Consider the following 21,149-nt stretch of genomic DNA (forward strand, 5'->3'; position numbering starts at 1 on the left):
CAGTGTGTATCTGGACTACAAATTCTTAATGTGCTAATATAGCTCCTCCAGAGCTAGAGGCCCAATGTAAACATTTTGTTTTAGTAGTCTAATGTCTCTTTCATACTGGGCCTTAGACTTATAGAACAGAGATGGCATAAGCTGGCACTTGAGAATTTCATTGGTAATCTTTGCACTAGTTCCCCTTAAAATAATGAGGCACAATACTTATGAAACATGGCCAACTAAATATAACCAAATCACAGACCTGATAAACTATGGAGCAAAACAGACCAGCAGTAAAAGCTGGCTTCCAGGAGGCCTGGTGTTCAGACAGCGCATGCCCCACACCACCAAGAAGCTACATGGCTGACCTAATGTGCAGCGATGTGGCATTTACAACCGCAACACAGAAACACCAAAAAGCCACCACTATGACAGAAAGGGCGGTTTTCTGCTCCTATTTGGGGAGGAAGCTGGCCAGATTGGGGATGCAGCATGTGGTTGCCGCAGCCTCAATCTGACTCTCTCAGGGGTGGCATCACGCCAACCCTTTTGGGCTATCTGTTTTGGCCCCAAGCTTAGATGCAGACAGAAACCTGAATTAGCATGAAACTGAAGATTTATTCAGCTCTAAGCTGTGTGTTCCCCAATGAGTTTACTCCAATACAGTGATAGCCAACAAGAATTCTGCCACCTGTATTACAATGTTAGTAGATTAATAATGATTCTCCACCTTTGGTCTTTCGTTTGTTTTGGACTTCAGATCCCAGAAGCCCCAGCCAACTTGGCCAAGAGTCAGGAATTATGAGAGCTGAAGTCTGAAACATCTAGAGTACTAAAGGTTGGGAACTACAGTATTAGAGGAACAGCAACAACAAAGAGTTTATGCATCAAACTTCAGAACAAAATGACAAGAGTGCCTGGGTTGTTCATGCAATGTGGAGGCCCACCTGCTCACCTGCCTCCTAGGAATATGCAGAACAGGATCCTGAATCACCTAATAGGAAAGTTTAATGAAATAGGCTCTATGTTTTCTGACTCAAGACCAGCAACACCAAGGGCTTCACTACCAGATCACTGGGGACAATAAGAACAAGCAACAGCTTGCTGAATTTAACAGAAAGAAAACAAAACAAAAATCAATTCAGTTTAGTGGCAAATGATATGTGGAAAGCATTATTTGGGTTAAGAAAAGAATGTCAAATCAAAATAAATACATCTTCCACTGGAACAACTAAAAACTAAGTAAATCTGACTACATAAACTTTTTCAGAATATATGTATTGCGTACCTTCACTTCAAACTGCCTTAAAGACACCACCACAAGAAAAAAGCAAATAATAAGAAATAAGCAACACTGAGGTTCCACAGCATAAGAATGTTAGTTTATAGTAATAATTGAGAAATGAAACAGTGTTGTTTTAAATCAAAAAAGCAGAGTTTCACAGAACCACATCAGGACTGTACTCAGCTCTGTACAGGATATTGCAAGAAAAATCCTACTCCTTTTCCAGCTACTGAATTTGTACAGAAGGCACTCAGGATGACTACTGGAGAAGTTGATTGGAGGCAATCAGCCAGGCTCACCACAATTTCTAGTGCTATATGCTTAGCTGAAGGATATGAGGTAGCTACATTTCCCATAGTGCCATCCAGAGTGGTGCTCCCTGAACTGATGTGAGTCCATGAGTCATTGGCTGGTAGTCCACAGCATGTTTCCAGGTGTAACAATTCCAAGAAAAGTTATAACCAGGGATACATGTCACTGGCACATAAGACAAAAAATTACTAGTCCACCATATCAAATAGCCTCAAAAGCATTGGTATAAGGCATCCACACGGTTGGTGTTTTGGAAGTGACTTTCACAGCAACCAAGAAAGACTGAAGGGTGGTGGGATTACAAGCAGGAGTTGCTTGCATTCTGTGGAAATATTATTCTTTATTGCTGAACAAGAGATCCTTCAAAATGTTTCCCAAGACTGTAGACATAACCCAACAGTCAACTGCAACTACTAATGATATAGTGCACTTCTGGATAGTTGGTAGCAAGAGTACCAATTCCAAGGCCTATGGAAGCATCTATTGGGATATTATGGGAATGAGTACTGTACTGTTTTCCTCTCTATACTGATGTTCACATCTTTGTAGGTGAAGGTAAAACAATCTTATATTGGGGGATAAATATTCTGAAATTGCAAGGGGAGCATAATCTATATATGACAGGTATTTAAAGTAATTTAATTCTTTGTTTGATTCCACTGAAAACATTATCTCAGGAGGTAATGCTGAGTAAATAACAATAGTGTTGAGTTACTTTGTTCAGGGAAGCACTATCAGAGTGTCCTTTCCAACCCATATCAAAGGTGCTTCTATCAGTAATTTGAAAATAACTACATGGAAGTTGAAGGGATACTAATGCAGTAATGAGTGAGATTTTGCAAGACATATGAGAGTCAAAGCAGAAGAAATTTATAAGAATGTCCAAGAAGGCCTGAACAAATCTAATTTTACCCTTGTAGAAAAACAAGGAGAGAAGTACCTCATACTTAATTGCAAAAACAGTTTAAAATCAATGGATATCCTGCCTTACCAAGACATAAAACTGGTATAAAATTATTCTTTAAAAAGTTCTAGTTTGGAAAATTCTGCTATATTCCACCTAGCATATATTTTTCATAATAAAAATCCATTAGCAAGCAATGGGGTTTACCCACCTCAAGGAAGAAGTTAACCAAGTATGGATCTTGTTTCAGCTTTGCACACACTGTGCAAAGAAAATGGATCTCTTCATTTTCTGTGGGTGTTGCCAGGACTTCACCACAAAGTCTGATTAATTTCTGTCAAAATTAATTAATAACAGTTAAAGTACAGAAAATATAAAGCCAATAAAATGCAATAAGTATACTGTAGAATTTTGTTATCAACAAGAAAACTCAAACATTATACCAAATATTAATAGGCATTCAATTCTTTAAAAATGTCCTTTTAAAATCAATTGAGTACCTGCACAGGTCTGTGTACATTTATGTGTGGAAGCAGAGGTTGCTGTATTCTTCCCAGAAGTTTTGTATAAAAAGATAAAACTTGCTGTTTCATTCCAGGAGGGCACTAGAAAAAAGAGAAAAAATAAATATGGTATTTAAAAAGATGTGGAAACTGATAAAGAGAAAAATCACAAAACATAGAAACATTAGTTTAATGACAAATACACAAAATATATTCAAATTGGATTAATTGTACATTAAAGGGAGCTGATATAAAACATAAGAACTAAATCAGGTGACCAGCTTCTTTAATGTTATGTTATGCGGTTAATACATTTCAAACATGGACAAAGATTTAGAAATAACTGCAAATCTACATAAAGTATTGCCTAATATGGTTCCCTTAGTTGTACCACAGACTGTTGCTAACATTTCAAATTATTGAAAATTATTGTCACGGTTATTCACATTGTATAATGTGCTATGTTTTGAACGGTTATATTTTATTGGTCTTCACCTGATCCATTGCAAATCATTTTGGGAACAAACTTGTACATACAAGTGGCATACAAATAAATTAAGAGCTATAATATGCATACAAGACTTGAAGTGCTATGCAGGAGAGGAACAGGGTTACCAAGGTGGGAAAGCTTAAAAGATTTTACCAAGAGAACAAGTGCTGTTAACGATAATTACAGAAATTCCTGTTTTGCCATGATTGGCTTTGTAAAGCACACCCAGTCTTTTTTTAAATATGCAATTGGGTTTATATTGATGAAGTCCACATTTTGTAAAATAAAACAACACATAAATTGGTCAAACAATTAATATATAATAATCCAGATAAGTAAAGCATAAGTGAACCTTTTTTTGTATCAGCTCAGTTACAGCAAACAATTAGAATTAGGTTCTTAAGTTATTAGTCTGGTCTGCAGGGGTGAGTCTGGGAGGCTCCATGCTATAATAGGATCATAACTTTAAGCCGGAGCAGACTGGCCAGGAAAGCTTTGACACCGCAGGCTCCCAAGACGCCCGGAGGTCACTCAGCCAACCAGACATGGGTGACTTCAAGATGTTCCAGGGGCATGACATTTGATGCGTCACACCCAGAATGGCTTGAAGCTGCCTTGGGGTTGCAGCAGGGCCGCCTAAGGTGACTATTTACCAGCCCAAATCGATTCTATAGCTGCAAGCTCACCGAATGTTCCCTGGTTTCCCTACTTCTGTGTGTGACCCTCCTCCAAACATCTACTTCTGTTGTATGTGAAGTGACCTCCTCCTCCCCAGCAACTTCCTCTGTGTGTTTCCCGTCCAGGACCGTCTGGTCCGTTCTGGCCAGGAAAACCTCTTGCTCCCTATGATGCTGAAGTGTAGATACCTGGGCCTCCAGCTGCTGTACTTTCTCTCCTGAGGGTCACTCCAACCGTGCCACAAACCCTGTCGCTGCTCCTGTGCAATGCCAGGTCTCTTAACAACAAGACCCACATCCTCCAGGATCTGCTGGAGGACTCTAAGTGTGACCTGGCTTGCATTACCGAGACCTGGCTGGGGTCTGAAGGGGATGCCGTGTGGGCTCAGGCCCTGCCTGCTGGGTACTCGGTGAAGGACCAGCGCAGGTTAGGTGGGTGGGGGGGGGTGTGTGGCCTTGGTACATAGGAACACCGTGTCCCTCTCCAGGAACCACATCCGACAGACCTCCTATATCGAGTGTATTTACCTGACCCTAAAGGCTAGGGACAGTCTAGGGATTCTGTTAGTGTATCGGCCACCCCGTGCATTAGCGGACTCCCTTAACGAGCTGACACAGCTGGTCGCTGAACTGATGTTGGAGACGCCCAGGCTTCTTGTCCTGGGTGACTTCAACATCTCCCTCACGGCCAGCTATGTTCCACCCGGTGCGGCTCGGGAATTCATGGATACCATGACGGCCATGGGCCTGTCCCAGCTGATACAGGGTCCCACGCATTGTGCGGGTAATACTCTTGATTTGGTCTTCTGTTCGGAGGCAGAGAATCCGTGGGTGGAAATAGCTAATGTTTCCCCCCTGTCATGGACGGATCATTTCCTGGTAGAGGTGAAAGTCAAGGCCTCTACCCAGATCCCCCCCGGGGGTGGTGGACCTGTTAGGATGGTCCACCCTCGAAGGCTGATGGAACCTGAGAGGTTCCAAGAAGCCTTAGAGGGGCTCGCAGTTGGAAATGACGGCGACTCTGTTGATGCCCTTACCGGTATTTGGAATACCGGTCTTTCTAGGGCTATACACAGTATCGCTCCCAAGCGCCCTCTCAGACCTGCTTCCAAACGTAAGCCCTGGTACACAGAAGATCTCCGGGCGAGGAAGCGGGTTCTGCGACGGCTAGAGTACCGTTGGCGGAAACACCTTTGCTTAGACGACAAGGCTCTCCTAGACCAATTGTTAGAGGACTACGGAGAGGCGATACGCGCAACAAAGAATTCGTTCTATGGTGCCCGTATTGCGTCCGCGGAGTCGCGTCCGGCAGAGTTGTTCAGGGTGGTCAGGGAGCTAACCCAGCTTCCTCCCGCCCTGAACCAGATCCTTGAACCTTCTAAGGCCTGCTGTGACTTGTTTAACGACTTTTTTTGCGGATAAAACCTCTCGTATAAGCGAAGGTCTGAACGCTGACATTATAGCAGAACCTAGGGTAGAAGTGTCCAGAGCCTCCGTGGACTATGTTAAACTGGATCAGTTTGAGTTGGTGAGTACCGAGGATGTGGACAAGATCCTCGGAAGTGTTCGGAAAACAACCTGCTCTCTTGATCCCTGTCCCTCGTGGTTAGCGGCCCAGGGGGGACCGGTGGTAACATCATTGTTACACCGGATAATTAATACATCTTTGAGGGATGGGCTATTTCCATCGGATCTTAAATTGGCCATAGTAAAACCGATCCTAAAAAAGCCCTCCCTCGACCCCCTGGTACATAATAATTATCGGCCTGTCTCGCTGCTACCATTTCTGGGAAAGGTGATTGAGAGGGCGGTTGCTATCCAGCTTCAGGCGGTCTTGGATGAAACGGATTATCTGGACCCATTTCAAACTGGCTTCCGGGCGGGTTACGGGGTTGAGACGGCCATGGTCGCCTTGGTCGATGATCTCCGTCTGAGCATTGACAGGGGAAGCGTGTCCCTGCTGGTGCTCTTGGACATCTCAGCGGCTTTCGATACCATAGACCATGGTATCCTTCTGGGACGCCTGGCAGAGGTGGGGATTGGGGGCACTGCGCTCCAGTGGTTCCGCTCCTACCTCTCCGGGAGGTCCCAGATGGTGCAGCTGGGAGACGTGTGCTCCGACAAGAGGCCCCTTAAAACCGGGGTCCCTCAAAGGGCCATTCTGTCTCCCATGCTATTTAACATTTACATGAAACCGCTGGGAGAGATCATCCGGAGACATGGGGCGCGGGGTTATCAGTACGCTGATGACACCCAAATCATTTTCTCTATGTCTCCGACTGATGCAGTGACTGGGGATGGCGTCTCTCCTCTCGTGGCCTGTCTAGAGTCAGTAATGGGCTGGATGAGGGAAAACCGACTCAAGCTGAATCCAGAGAAAACGGAGGTACTAGTGATAGGTTCTCCTGGTCCAGGAATGGCGGTGATTCCACCTGTCCTGAACGGGGTCACGCTCCCTGTGAAGGACTCCGTGCGCAGTCTGGGGGGTGCTTCTTGACTCGTCGCTTCACCTGACTGCTCAGGTGAATGCGACGGTCAAGAGCACCTGTTATCAGCTTCGGCTGATTCGCCAGCTGCGCCCATACCTGGCCCAGAGGGACCTAGAAACTGTTGTACATGCTCTGGTAACTTCGAGACTGGGTTTCTGCAATGTACTCTACATGGGGCACCCCTTATACCAAACTCGGAAGCTACAAATGGTGCAGAATATGGCAGCCCGGCTGGTCACTGGCGCTCCCAGGACCAGCCATATAACACCGGTTTTAAAAGATCTCCATTGGCTGCCCATTCGCTTCCGAGCTCAATATAAGGTGTTGGTAATTACCTATAAAGCCCTAAATGGCTTGGGCCCAGGATATCTAAAGGACCGCCTCTCCCCGTACATTCCGCCTCGCACCCTCAGAACGTCTGGGCAGCAGCTACTGAAGGTGCCTGGGGCTAGGTTAGACTCCACTTCTCGGAGGACGTTTTCCATAGCTGCCCCAGCCCTTTGGAATGCGCTGCCCACAGAGCTCCGCTCGTCTACTACCCTGGCCCAATTTAGGAAGGACCTTAAAACCTTCCTATTCCAACAGGCATTCCCCGAATAAATATCCTGTGGGCCTCCCTCCTCTTTCGTGGCCAAGAGGCTGGGCTATGGGGCTTTTTACTGTTGGTTTGTTTTAATGTGTATTTTTTGTGTGTATTTTAATTTGATTGTATTTTAACTTGTTGTAAGCCGCCCTGATCGGAGGAAGGGCGGCATATAAATAAAATTTTTATTATTATTATTATTATTATTATTATTATTATTATTATTCTAAGAGGGCCACCAACTTGCACTTGGTGCAGGTGAAGTTCCCCATATCCCTAGGCAAGCTCATACTTTTCCCACTCCTGCTGTACAACATTCTTTGAAAATTTAACACTTTACATTCCTGTTTGTTGGATCCATGTCTATTGGGTCTTTCCATTCTTCCAAGTGAGATATAGAAGACTGTAATGTACCACCATCAATGTATGGAAACAGTTTTAATTGTCCTGCTATGAATGGAAGTGGATTAGAGTCAACCTGCTCTTAACATGCTTGCAGAATAACCTAACAAAAGTCATAAGACACACTATGCAGAGGAAAGGTCGTCAGATTTTCTGTTAATCCTATTTATTATGGTACTTATACCCCACTCTTCAGCCCTAAAGGCTATCAGAGTGGCTTACAATTATTATTTTAATTAGACGGTTCCCTGCACTCAGGTTTACAATCTAAAAAGACATGACACAAACGGAGAAGGGAATGGTGGTGCAGAAGGAGATCAGGTTCTTCTCTCCCTCTGAGACATGGACCATGGCAGATGGACTGGAGGGAGGGCTCTTCTTCTTAAGGACAAGCCCAATGGCATTGGGCCTGTCTTTTCACTCCCTCCCAGGCCGGATGGAGACAGATGTCATAGAGGGACAGCACTGCTTCTTAAGGATAGGCCCAATTGTGTTGGGCCTGTCTTTTCACTCCCTGCCAGGCCAGATGGAGACAGATGCCATGGAGGGAGGGCTCTGCTTCTTAAGGATTATGTTGTATTTCTATTACACCAGTCTACACAGAGCTTTCCAAAAATGTCATAGCAGTGCAGCCACCTTCCTATTCACCAAGCCTTTATTCTGCATGTACCTTGAAAAGTGTGACAGTTAGATTGGTTGCATCTCCAGGTAACGCCCATTCAAGTCAACCACAAACTGCTTATTACAGCAAAGGCTGGTCAAAACTGAGGGGCACACAATCTGAGACATTAAATACGACAGCATCTAAAAATCCTGAAATAATTTATAACTCTTGTGCATTAAAACTTAGTACAATTTTGTCAATTGTTGGGAAAGATTTAAAAACTAGATGGATACAACAAATTCTATTGACCAGAGTACCAGTAATGTATAATGCAACACAACTCCCAGGATCCATACTTTTCAGGTCATTACACACACCAATATCCATCAGCAGTAGCACTGAGTTAACACTTTTAACACAACATTTGTGACCAATTCAACAAAATACCATTTGTATGAGAAGGCCTAGGAAAAAAGGACTGAAAGAAACTACACAAATTAAACAAGCAAAATCATATCCAAATAAATTCAGAACCTGTAATACTTACATCAGCCTTGCCCAGAGTATACAAAGTCTCTAAGATCTTGTGATGTAGCAGATACTCCATGCAAGGCCCTGTTTCTCCAGACTCTCTTTCGTTTTCTTCCTGAACTAAAATATCGAGCATCTGCTCCAGGTGAGATGGAATGTTGGTATCTGTCACAGGGGCTTTATCATCTATGGAAAGAGTCTCCATTAAAAATACAGCTTCCATTCTCAGTTAAATATTATACTGCCACTGTCAACCCACCTCTTATTTTTTTCTTATGTAACTGTGTTTAATTGCACTTGTAATCAGAGAAACAGAAAGGAACAAGAATATAGTTATTACTTTACCTAAGCTTTAAAACTGGTGTGCACACATGGCATTTCAATGCATATTAAAATGAACAAGGATGACTGTGAATTTCTGCTATATATTTTAAATAACTAGCACTAAAGCTATACAAAATGGATAGAAACAAGATGATTGAGCTTCTAATTATACAGCCATTTTCATGTGTTAAATCACAGTGTAAATCATCAGTTAATTTATGTGAAAGGATTTTTTTTTTATTGTAGCCTTATACTGGCAGAAATTAATATAACTGTAGTCTATGTTGCATTTATTTATTTCCAGAAAACTGGATTTATTTTCAGGAGACTGTGAAAGCAAAGGTAATGTAATTTTGTATGATGAATCTGCAGGCAATTTTTACTGCCATGCTGAAAACATATAAATAATCCAGAGGCAAGCTAGCTATTCCCTCTTATGCAATCTCCACAAATAACTGTCATTTGACTGCAGAGGAACAAGGTCATAGGACAAATTGCAACATCTAAAGATCTCAGATCTCTGTGTTAGTACCACTGAATGTATTTTAGAAGTAGCTACAAAGTGTTACCTGCAAGGCCCACCCACTACAGCCCTCTGAATTTTATTGTTTCCCAGAGCAACATTTTAAGTGACAACCAAGTATTCCCATACATATACTTCAGATGTATATATGGATATTGATATGGAGAGTATAATCTAACTTTTCTCACCTGATGTTTCTATGTAGTAATGTGTAATAGCCTTCCAGTGGTAAACAAAATCTTCTTGTAATGGAAGAGATGGTGCAAGCTAGAAAAGGGTAATACAGAACAGGCATAAGATAGTCCCCATAGTTTTTCTCCAAGTTATATGTTCAGCACACACAGGACATTAGTCAGACCCTCAATAGTACAGAATACTGGAATTGTACTTATGGTTTAATGGAGAGAGAAGATCAGGCCTTCTCATGTATGCCATTCTGTTACCCCAACCAACTAGAGAAATGCTTCCATTTCAAGCTATAGATCCTTTACTATCACAATTTGTATTGTTGTTAAAATGGGAATATAGAGAATGAAGAGTTCTTTTCCTAGCACATGGAGGGCCTATATGGGAAATGAAAGTCAGGTCTGGGTTCACTTTTGAATCCATAAAGAAACACAATATGGCAATGCCCATCTCTACACCAGCACTAGATGCAGATTCCATGTGAACTGTGAGATTCTCATCTCAAAGTCAGCTTAATACTCTTGAAAGGTCTTATCTGCAAGAAGGTTATGCTCATGAATATCTGGCCAAAAGTACAAGTTGTTGAGATGTCTGATACACCTACATGGGCACTTTTGGCCCTAATCACTTCTGCATTGGTAATGGACACATAATCTTCACAAAAAATACTTCTGAGGGCAACCTGCAATTTACCTGTAATTGGCCTGCAGAAAATGAGGTGCCCTACTGGTCTCTAGAAATCCCTACAGAGGATATATACTTTGTATACTTGTTCTTCCTAAAATAGAGGTTTTTTCAACAGAAAAAGAGGGGAGTATGAAAGGAGTACTTATATGGCTTCTCATGAGCTAACCCAGAAAAATGCTTGCATATTTTCTTAATTGTATATCTTTGAAATTTCCTGTAGTAGAACAAGCTAACATTGCGAAGGTTACATGGTATATCTTGTTCCCTATGCTGTTGAGAGACTGGGGAATGGGTTATTTGGCAGGCACTAGAGAATGGTTGTTTAATTTATTAGCATCTCTGCATGACCAACTGATGCCTAGTCTATAGTCAAAACATCTATCAAATCTGTTAACTTGATGGAATGTTCTCATCACAAGCACTTTGCAATACTGACTTGGCAATCTTAGCAAACTACTGAGGGCCCTTGGTATCCATTGGGGTTTGGTTCCAAGACCCCCTCCTTGGATACCAAAATCCATGGATGCTCAAGTCCCATTAAATACAATAGTATAGTAAAATGGTGTTCCCTATATTAAATGGCAAAAATCAAACTTTGCTTTTTGGAATAGTCAGTCACACACAAAAACAAACAGCTTCATTTATATACCATTTCATACTGAACTAGCAGTGTCTAGGCAGTTTACAACTGTAAGCTAATTGCCCCCAACAATCTGGTTACTCATTTTAGCGACCTCAGAAGGATGCAAGCCTGAATCAAGCCTGAGCCCTTTTGCTGAAATTGAACTTGCAACCTTATGGTTTTGTATGAGTGGCCGCAGTACAGACATTTAACCACTGCGCCACCAGGGCCGACAGAGACAGATTGAAGATTTTCAAGCTATGGATGGCTGAATCCATGGAGAAAGAATCTATAGATATGGAAAGCTGATGTCAGGGCCCTGTTCTGTTCTGTTCTGCCCTGCCAGGGTGTGGGACAGAAATACATTTTTTTCAATAAAGTTGGATCTTAACTTCACTAGGTCTGGTCTTCTTACTTTTCCTAGAGTTGCTGGGGAAGGAAATTCATGTCCATTGCCATGACTTTAGAATACTCTCCTCTCTTGGCAGATATTGGCTTCACTTTGATACCAAGTGAAAATTTACTGAAGTTGTGGCCTAGAGATCATGGAGTGATAAGATTGTGAAATTCTATCCCTGAACTTGTTTTATATTGTTTTAAACAATTTTAAAATGTTATAAACTTTTTAATTGTTTTAAAATGTTGAATAGTTTTATGTTTTTAAAAAAGGATTGTTGTTCTGCTTTGCCTTGCAATCTCTGACTATTGGTTGGGTCACAAACCTTTTAATAAAGAAAGAAAATTTATGTCTATCCACAGTACATAGAAAGAGTAACTAAAATACTGATAGATTAAAATACTCCAACTGGTTTGCTGAAGGGTTCTTCCATATTATGCAGAAATTTCCCATATAGAAATCTTACAGAAGTATTTGATTCTTGCAGGACGGCTCTTTATTCAATTAAGGAGATCCAAAGGGACACTTTTGCAAATGTGACAGCACTGACATGGATGGGTCACATATGTAAATGTGTCTGCCTTCTTTGCTGGATCAATGAGTTGAATCCAAAAAAGGTCATGCAATCCTGATCCAACAGAGTTTTCCATCAGCAAGTCTTTCATCAGCAGAAGGAAAGCAGTTTTTCATTATCTCTTCTCTCATTCAACCTCATAGTATGTCCTATGCTATTCCAAGTGACTCCACAAACCACCAGAGCAGATTTGGGGTAAATCTAAGTGATTCACGGGGAGGAAAAATTACTGAAAAAATCATACCCCCCCCATTTTGTTGATAAAATCTTTGCTGGGTTAAAGAACATGTATGTCAATAGGGTTACATCAACTGACTACAACCCATTAGCATTCTGATCATTCCTAAACTGCTACAGTGCAAAGCTTTTTACTAAATTGGCAATTAAATTACACTGCTAAGGAACACTGAAGAAATAAATATAAAAGAAGAACATTTTATAGGTCCAGCTTGTTTGTAGTTTGTTCCTGGGTCACTACTACTAATGTTACTATTAAAATAAACCAATTTGTGACTGGTTAGGTGCTCAACCTGCCTCCACTTTGAAAATGAAGAGCTTCTTCTGTGAGCTTTTCAGGCCACAAATTGCACAGGAAGGGTCAACAAATGGGCAATATTAAAAACTGACCTGTGATGGATGCACTTTTGCTCTTGGCTTTTATTCAGTTCTCATAACTTTTGAAACTAATTTGGGGGTCATAAAATGTATCAGGTTGCTAGTTCCATTTCTCCTGCAAGTAATAATTCACCTACATAGTCAGCAGCAGATTTTCTTGACCCTGACCTTCTCAAACAATGCAACCTTCAACAGACTGGCAGCTCTTTAAGTCTCCCAGTTTCCCTCTGTTAAAGATTTTTTGTCTTTACCAACATCATGCTAAACAAAGCTGAACAGCTGTAGTATCTGTCAAATTCCTCTGTATCCCAGAGCTGCTTAAAATTCAAAATTCCCTTTTTAGTAGTCAGAAAAATAATTCTTGGTCATTTCCTTCAGCTTTCTAACAAAACACATGCATTCTCAGCATTGTCAGAACACAGTGTGCAGATCTGTGTAGGCCTACCACCCCAAAAGTAAGGGAAGAACTGTTTTTTAAAAACAAAGAAGTTTAGAGCCAACCAACTAGCAAGGCCATTTGATATTGGTATTTTCAATGTTTTAGAAATGGAAAGTTTAATTTGTTCCCTCAAGAGGCATCCCAATTTCTCGATCCCTTTGTGAGACTGGAACCTCAGAAGGTTGAGCCAAAATATATATCATTTGGGGAAGCACTTTTCCCCCTTAAAGACAAGAGATCTACCCTATTGCACAACATGTGTCAATAGACCCTAGAGTTCCAATGAGCAAAGATCATCAATACAGTAACACCATTACCAATACTCAATAATGATCAAGCTACAAAAGAGCTGTCATTAATTGTATATTATGTTGGTTGACTAATCCACTGATTCAATCTGAATGCAGATACGTGTTCAAAAGACAGGACTACCAAAACGGAATATACTTATTTTTGTTAACGTGCACATGTATAGAACTGACATCTTCTTGTAGAATGCCTCCTCTAAGATGGTGCCTGCCATTCATGGTTTTGTCAATTATTGTATTGGAATAAATGACTGCTTAAAAATTAACAGTATCTGTTTTTAGCTGCCAAATCCTTTCAGCTCCAAGCGTTTCTCACCCCTGGCTATGACTGCTGGCAGTTTTACCCCACTAATATCTGGAGGACCACACTTTGTCATCCTTGATATACAAAGTTACTGGGGGCTCATCACTATGGAAGTGGTACTTACTTTTGAGTACACATCCTATTAGTTAAGGGGAAGATATTTAAAAGATCCATTCATCCAAGTGCTTAATCTGCTGAATAATCTAATAAAAATCCACTTGAAAGGTTAGATCCTTCCCTTAGTTCTAATATTATTTTAACACTATCTATTTCTGCTGACATTTTTCACAGTATTTTACAAAACAGTACGACAGCAGGTCTTCACTTCTAGTATTATCGCAGACAGCCTGCCATTTCTAATAAATATGACGTCTGCCTGATTTAATATCATGTGTCAACATCTGGCATTCCTGAATATGGAGTTAAATGACAGTACCAGATCTTGACTACAACATTAGGAGTGACTTGCAGAAAGAACTGAGATCTGGATAGCAAAGCCTGCAGGATTTTATACATACATACATCAACATTTAAATGCCTACACAAACATTGTTGTAAGAATCTTTGAAATGTATCTCTGAAGAGGTCTTTTGCTTTATGCACAGCTAAGCCCATTGATTTTGATGCCTAAGGATTGGCTATAACTCTTTCCTTTTAACCTATTTGTAGCTTCTAATCACATCTCTAACAAAGTTAAGAGATGTGATTAGCGTTCATGATCTGGAAGAAATATAATGTGGACATGTATTTAGCAAAGTGTACCATTGCACATATTCAATTTCTGAGAACACAATATCCAGTACAGACTATTTGTAATCAATCCCATTGAACTCTCGTAGTCCTTTCATAGGTCAAGCTGCAGCAAGAATATTTCAGTAGTGAACAATAGAAAAACACACAAAATTCAATGATACTATCTTTCCTTTATGATACTACTGCTTTAATAAGAGAGTGTTTCATACATTTTGGCTTGCTTTATAGTTATTCCTAACTTCATTTTTTAAAAATTAAAAAAGTGTTGGAGGTAGAGACTTCATCTACTATGGTGCCTTGATTGTTTAATGATGCTGATAAAACTACACAATGCTATTAGAGTCAAAGCTAGACAAACCTTTCTCATTTCCTATCATGTGTTCAGCTTTGAGACTCAACTTTATGTTGATCAACAATAATGTTGAACAGGACACTGAAGTGCTGCCTGCTTTTGAGCTTTACTGGCATTTTATTGTGCACTATCCAGAATTAAGAGAACCACTGTGGTGTAGTGGTTTAAGTGTTAGACCAGGACTCCCATCAGCCAGGGTTTGAGTCTTTGCTCAGCTGTGAAAATTCACTGGGTTGCCTTGGACCAGTAAAGCTCAAAAGCAATCTCTTAGCCTCAGAGAAAAGTAACAGCAAAGCTCCTCTGAATCCATCTTGCTAAGAAGAAGCTATGACAGGGTTGCCAGAAGTCGGAGTCAACTTGAATGGACATATTAATAATAGTAATAATCTAGAATTATATATGAAATTAGTACACAATTTTAAGTGCAAAGTACAAATGAAATTAAATACAAAGAAACTGTGACAAGAATAGAGAAATAATGGATTAAAATATGTTGCAAATGTACATAATGTGAACCAGCTAGTAAATAATAATAATAGTTTTAAAAACTTTTTCTTAAGTGAAATAATGAAATGAAGTAACTAAGAAAAATATCTAGCCAGTATATTCTGACCCATTCTAAGTAGTGCTGTAGTTAGTCCCAACAATATAATTTATGTATTTGCCCAAGCATATATGAAGATATTTATATGAACATATAAAAAGCAAGCATATATCTATAAAGTAAGCATACTTTTAAGAGCAATACATGAAACTGTCCACTGGAATTCTGAATCAGGTATATTAAGGTGTTAACATGGTGAAAGTCTATACAAATTAAGTTTTTACAATGTTTGATTTAATGAAAAGCTTCACTCTATAAACTTATTTCTGGGATCACAGGTTTGTTCTGTACTGAGTGAGGCATGAAAATTTACAGGGAAAATGAAAAGCTTGAAGACTGCACTTTAAAGTTATCTTATTCAAGGAACTATTAAAGCAAATTAAAGGGCAATGCAACTGCTAAAAACGAGGCCTACTTTACACAGACCTATAATCAACCTTTGGAATTCTTTGCCACAGGTCACAGAATCAGTTGGGATCACCTAGCTAACCTACGGAAGGTGAAAGAATAATTACAATGAACTTTTGCCGAGAATAAAAAGGTGCTGATATCTGAGGTGTATCAAACTATCTCATTATAGACACATAAACTGTTGACAGGTTCTGATGGCCCTCAGATATTACTAGTTTGCTGCCTAAATGGCACAATTATCATAATGCTACGCTGTCAGATGATGAAATGTCAACTTGCACCTGAAGGCATCTAATACGAGAGTTGGTAGATGGCCCTCACTTTGGGACACTACAGTGAGAACACTCCCCCACAGTGGAAATGCTTCTCTAATGTGTGCATATCTTTTGGTGTGGGAAAAGACTCTGCGTATATTTATAGATGTGTATAAAGCTCTTGCATCTGAAAGCAGGCTTAGGCCCACTTAAACAACCAAGTCCTCCTTTGCATGAAGGATATCTACATAGGTACATTCATATGTTTCTACACAATGTTTCTACTCCTATCAAATGTGTGACTGGTGAAAATCCATTTCTGTCACAGATAAGAAGCCATGGCAAATGCTGCTTTCTTTCAGAGAGCGGGGTGCCATGTGTATCTTTCTTTACACGTGTGTCCTTCCTCAAATACTTATGTGTTTATCACACACAGATCTCAGCCCTGCAGTTCTCACTACTCTTGAAATGTGTGGCTTACCTAACTACAAGATCAGTTGCTGCTGTGTGCCTTCAAGTAGTTTCTGACTTAAGGGTAACCCTAAGGCAAACATATAATGGGCTATTCTTGGCAAGACATGTTCAGAGGCTGAGAGAATGTGACTTGCCCAAAGTCACCCAGTGGGTTTCCATGGTCAAGGTGGGATTTGAACCCTGGTCTCCAAAGTAGGCTCTCCCCAAGAGTAGTTATCCCCTATTAAAAACCCATGTCAGCTCAGAAGTAGAGGACCAGCATGGTGTAGTAGTTTGAGCATGGACTAGAACACTGGGAGATCAGGAATCAAATCCCAACTCAGCCATGCTAACCCACTAGGTGACTCTGGGCAAATTACAATATCCTAGCCTCAGAGGATGATGATGGCAAACCCTCTCTGGAGAAACCTGCCAAGAAAATTCAATGATAGGGTCAACATAAGTCAGAAACAACTTAAAGGCACACAACAATAACAACAACAACAACAACACTTGAAATCAGTCCTATTGATTTTGATGAAGTTTAGGCTACTGACACACTACAGAATTAATACAGTTGGACACAGCTTTAACTGTCTTGGCTCCATCCTATGGAATCCTGGGATTTATAGACTGGTACAAGAGCTCTCTAACAAACGCTAAATATCCCATTGGATCACTGCCTTCCATCACCATCCTGCCAGGAGGGCATAACACAGTATACAGTTATAGCACTATGATAGTGCTTCAACTGTCATGGTGGCATCCTATGATATCCTTGGGGTTTGTAGTGTGGTGAGGCGCTAGAGAAACGATTTGCAAATTCCGGGCCTCTGGGTGTTTTGGACTCGGCCATCTTTGCCAATGGTCTGGGACTCTGGGAACTCAAGTCCAAAAACCTGGAAGACCTGAGTTCGGTTGTCATTGTACTTAGAGCCTTCTGCCTGAGAATTTTAAATATGCCTCCCCAAAATGGAAATCCCAGGAGGCTGCCATGGAAGCTGAAGCAGAATCATGGCGTTCCCACCATATAGTGTGAAAAGGTCCCAGATTTCCAGGCAAGACAAGTGTCAGCCAGTTTTATCCATACTTTTCAAAGTCCCGCTGCTCAGGTAGTAGTCTTTCCAATGTGGGACAGCCTCTGGCCTAAGGAAGCCTGTATGAAAACAAGAGTTCCCCTTTTGCACTCAGAGTCTTCTCTCTTAGGCAAAATGCAGAGTTGAAGGCTCAAAAAGCAAAGATTTCTTCTAGGGGCTGATTTGTTATGGTCTGTAAGGCAGTTTCTTTAGAACCAGAAGAAAAGGTTCCCCAGAGACACCTCCCCTAATTGCCCTTTTGGCAGCAAGCAGACATACATAATGCATTTGTTGTTCCATGCCTTCAAAACATTTTTGACTTTATGGCAACCCTAAGGAGACCCTATCATGGGGTTTTCTTGGCAAGTTTCTCCGGAGGAGGTTTGCCATTGCCATCTTCTGAAGCTGAGAGCGTGACTTGCCCAAGGTTTCCACGAATGGAGACAGAATTTGAAACCTAGTCTCCAGAGTGATAATCCAATACTCAAACATCACGCTGGCTCACACATGTGCACACAAACACTTGTTGTTGTTGTGTGCCTTCAAGCCACTTCCAACTTATGGCAACCCTAAGTCAAACCTAACATGGGTTTTTCTTGGCAGATTTCTTCAGAGGGGGTTTGCCACTGCCATCCTCTGAGGCTGAGAGAGTGTGACTTGCCCAGGGTCAGCCAGTGGGCTTCATGGCCAAGCGGGAACACAAACCCTGTTCTCCAGAGTCAACATTAAATGCTCAAATCACACCCTACTGGCTCTCATACACACACACACACACACACACACACTCTCACACACACACCCATATACTGTATATATATATATATATATACACACACACACACACACACACATATATCCATGTACGCACCTATATATACATATAGATATAGATAGTGTGTGTACAGTATACATATATATGTATATACATACGTCTATATATATATCTATCTAAGAATATATATATATATATATATATATATATGAAGAAAAGGCTACCCCTGAACATATTTTCTTTCGTAAACTCAGCCTAAGAATGACTTTTAATACACACACACACATATATGTCTATCTATGTGTATGTATATATATATATATATATATATATATAGAGAGAGAGAGAGAGAGAGAGAGAGAGAGAGCTGCCCCCTTCCTTCCTTCCTTCCTCCCTTCCCTCCCCTTCTAGGCCCGAAAGGATCCCCGGCCTCGCGTGAATGGCGCTGCCGCCGGCGCCCTTACCGCCTCGACGGCGTGCTGGAGGATGGAGGTGAACTTGGAGAACATCTTGTCCCTGGACTGGGCCAGCCGTTGCCGGGAGGACCTCGAGAGCTCCTCGATCCGCCTCCGCCTCCGCTCCAGGGTGAGGGCTGCATGCGGGGCTCCGAGGAGGCTGAGCGAGCGGGGAGGAAGGAAGGGACACCGTGGCACTGGCCGCCGCCGCCGCCGCCGGGCCCCGCTCCCGCCTCCGCCTCCTCCTCCGCCAAGGACCTCCCCGCCCGGCAGCCGCCCTCAGAGGCTCAGCCTTAGCAGCCAGGCCTGGGCTTCATCTGGCGCTTGTCTGTGGCTGTTGTGTTCCCCCAGACTCTGCCCTTTCAGAGATTGCGGACTTCAGCTCCCAGGAGCCTCGGCCATGTTGGCCAATGGCTTGGGATTCTGGGAGTTGAAGTCCAGGAGCCCTTCAAGAGAAGAGTTTAATGGAAACCCAATGTTTTGTGCACTAGTCAAGTCTTATGGCGACCCTCACAGGGCCCTCTTGGCAAGATTTGTTCAAGGGAGGCCTGCCTCGGCCTCCCTCTGAGGCTGAGAGAGTGTGCTTGCCCAAGGTCATCCACTGGACCTCTCTGCCTTGTTGTTGTTGTTGTGTGCCTCCAAGTCATTTTTAGTATATGGCAACCCTAAAGTAAACCCTCTGATAGGGTGATAGATAGATAGATAGATAGATAGATAGATAGATAGATAGATAGATAGGACTGCTATATATCAACTGGCAATTTGAACACACACACACTTCCCAGTATATTATTGAGATTGCCATGATGCCAGTGATAATTTACTTGTACAGTCAGCCCTTCTTATACACGGATTTTTTATACACGGATTCAAGCATACACGGTTTGAAAATGTTCCAAAAAAGTATAAATTTACCTTGATGTTCCATTTTTTATTAGGGACACCATTTTGGTATGTCATTATACTTAATGGGACTTGAGCATACACGGATTTTGTTATACACGGGGGATCTTGGAACCAAACCCCAGCGTATAACAAGGATCCACTGTAATTTAGATTTCCATAGTTTGCAGAGATCATAATTCGCCTCAGGTTACCCAGTGGACCTCTCCAACAGCAGCCCCTAAACCTCTCAGTCCTCCTTTACTAGTCCATGTCCTACATTTCAAGCTTCTGAGGAATCCCAAAATAGCCGCCATTTTGCGCGTGACTGAGAAGAGTTCTGTACATATATTGCATGCCAACAAGGCCTTTTAAGGCTAATAGGCTTATCAGAAAAATATGGTTCAGTACATAATAAAATGCAGTACTGTCTATGCAATATACTTGTAAATAAACCACATGGAATGAATTTATACTTTATATGAGTGTTTTTAGCTTTTATTTGGTAGGTCCCTCCATTTTTATTGAGTGTCCTCCATTTTGTGGTGCCTTATCCTCCTTTGTGGTTATGATGCAGTATCTGGCCACCTTGTCGCAGCCAGACAAGCAGGCAGAAGGAGCAGACTGAGTGTGTTGTTGTTATTGTCGTATGCCTTCAGATCTTATGGCAAAACTACAATTCCCAGACTGGGAATTCCCAAAGCGCAGATCCAACCACAGACAGGTCTCTGTATCCACTGATTCTTTATCCATGGATTCAACCATCCACAGATTGAATATATATATATACACACACACACACACACTCCAAAAAGACAACCTTGATTTTGCCATTTATATCAGGGACCCCATTTAGCTATGCCATTATATGCAATGGGACTTGAGTATACACAGATTTTGGTATCCACAGGGGTCTTTGAATCAAACCCCAGCAGGTACCAGTCCATGCTGAAAACTTGTTGGATGGTCAGTGGTTCAATGGAAAATCACCTTTTCTGTACCACCTTGAGTTTTATGACAGAAAAAGGGAGGACTGGGTTGAAAAAGTTACTTTTTTGGACGACAGTTCCTGAAATCCTTTAGCCAGGAGGACCAGCAGAGTGTCCCTTCAAACCCCTCCACTGTTTTATAAATTGCAGTGGGCTTTATTTATTTTTAAAATCTCTCCAGGAGCACAGTCCTTGACTGAGCTGACAAGACTTGAGCCAAAACAGGGCCACTGAGAAATGAGGCAGAGGGACCCACCTTTTGCAGATTTAAAAAAAAAGATTATTAAAAAGCTAAATTTTAGGAAGAAACCCAAGAGCACAAAAGGTCCCAGAAACAGTGAGAACTGCGTATCAATCTCTATAGAAAGTATGGAATACTTTCTCCACCATGAACCCCTCTTTTT

General features: G+C 41.5%; 1 protein-coding gene across 1 annotated transcript in view; it reads right to left on the bottom strand.

Moving 5' to 3' along the window:
* FHIP2A (FHF complex subunit HOOK interacting protein 2A) overlaps positions 1 to 19,228 on the bottom strand; it is a 47,763-nt gene extending 28,535 nt beyond the window's left edge. Inside the window, 5 exon segments of the mRNA XM_042457622.1 lie at positions 2,698 to 2,820; positions 2,987 to 3,091; positions 8,782 to 8,951; positions 9,801 to 9,879; positions 18,884 to 19,228. Coding sequence (XP_042313556.1) covers positions 2,698 to 2,820; positions 2,987 to 3,091; positions 8,782 to 8,951; positions 9,801 to 9,879; positions 18,884 to 18,928 — 522 coding nt within the window. The 5' untranslated portion in view covers positions 18,929 to 19,228.
* Positions 19,229 to 21,149: the final 1,921 nt, after the last annotated feature.

This window comes from Sceloporus undulatus, chromosome 3 (assembly GCF_019175285.1).
Source record: "Sceloporus undulatus isolate JIND9_A2432 ecotype Alabama chromosome 3, SceUnd_v1.1, whole genome shotgun sequence".
NCBI classification, from domain to species: Eukaryota; Metazoa; Chordata; class Lepidosauria; order Squamata; family Phrynosomatidae; genus Sceloporus; species Sceloporus undulatus.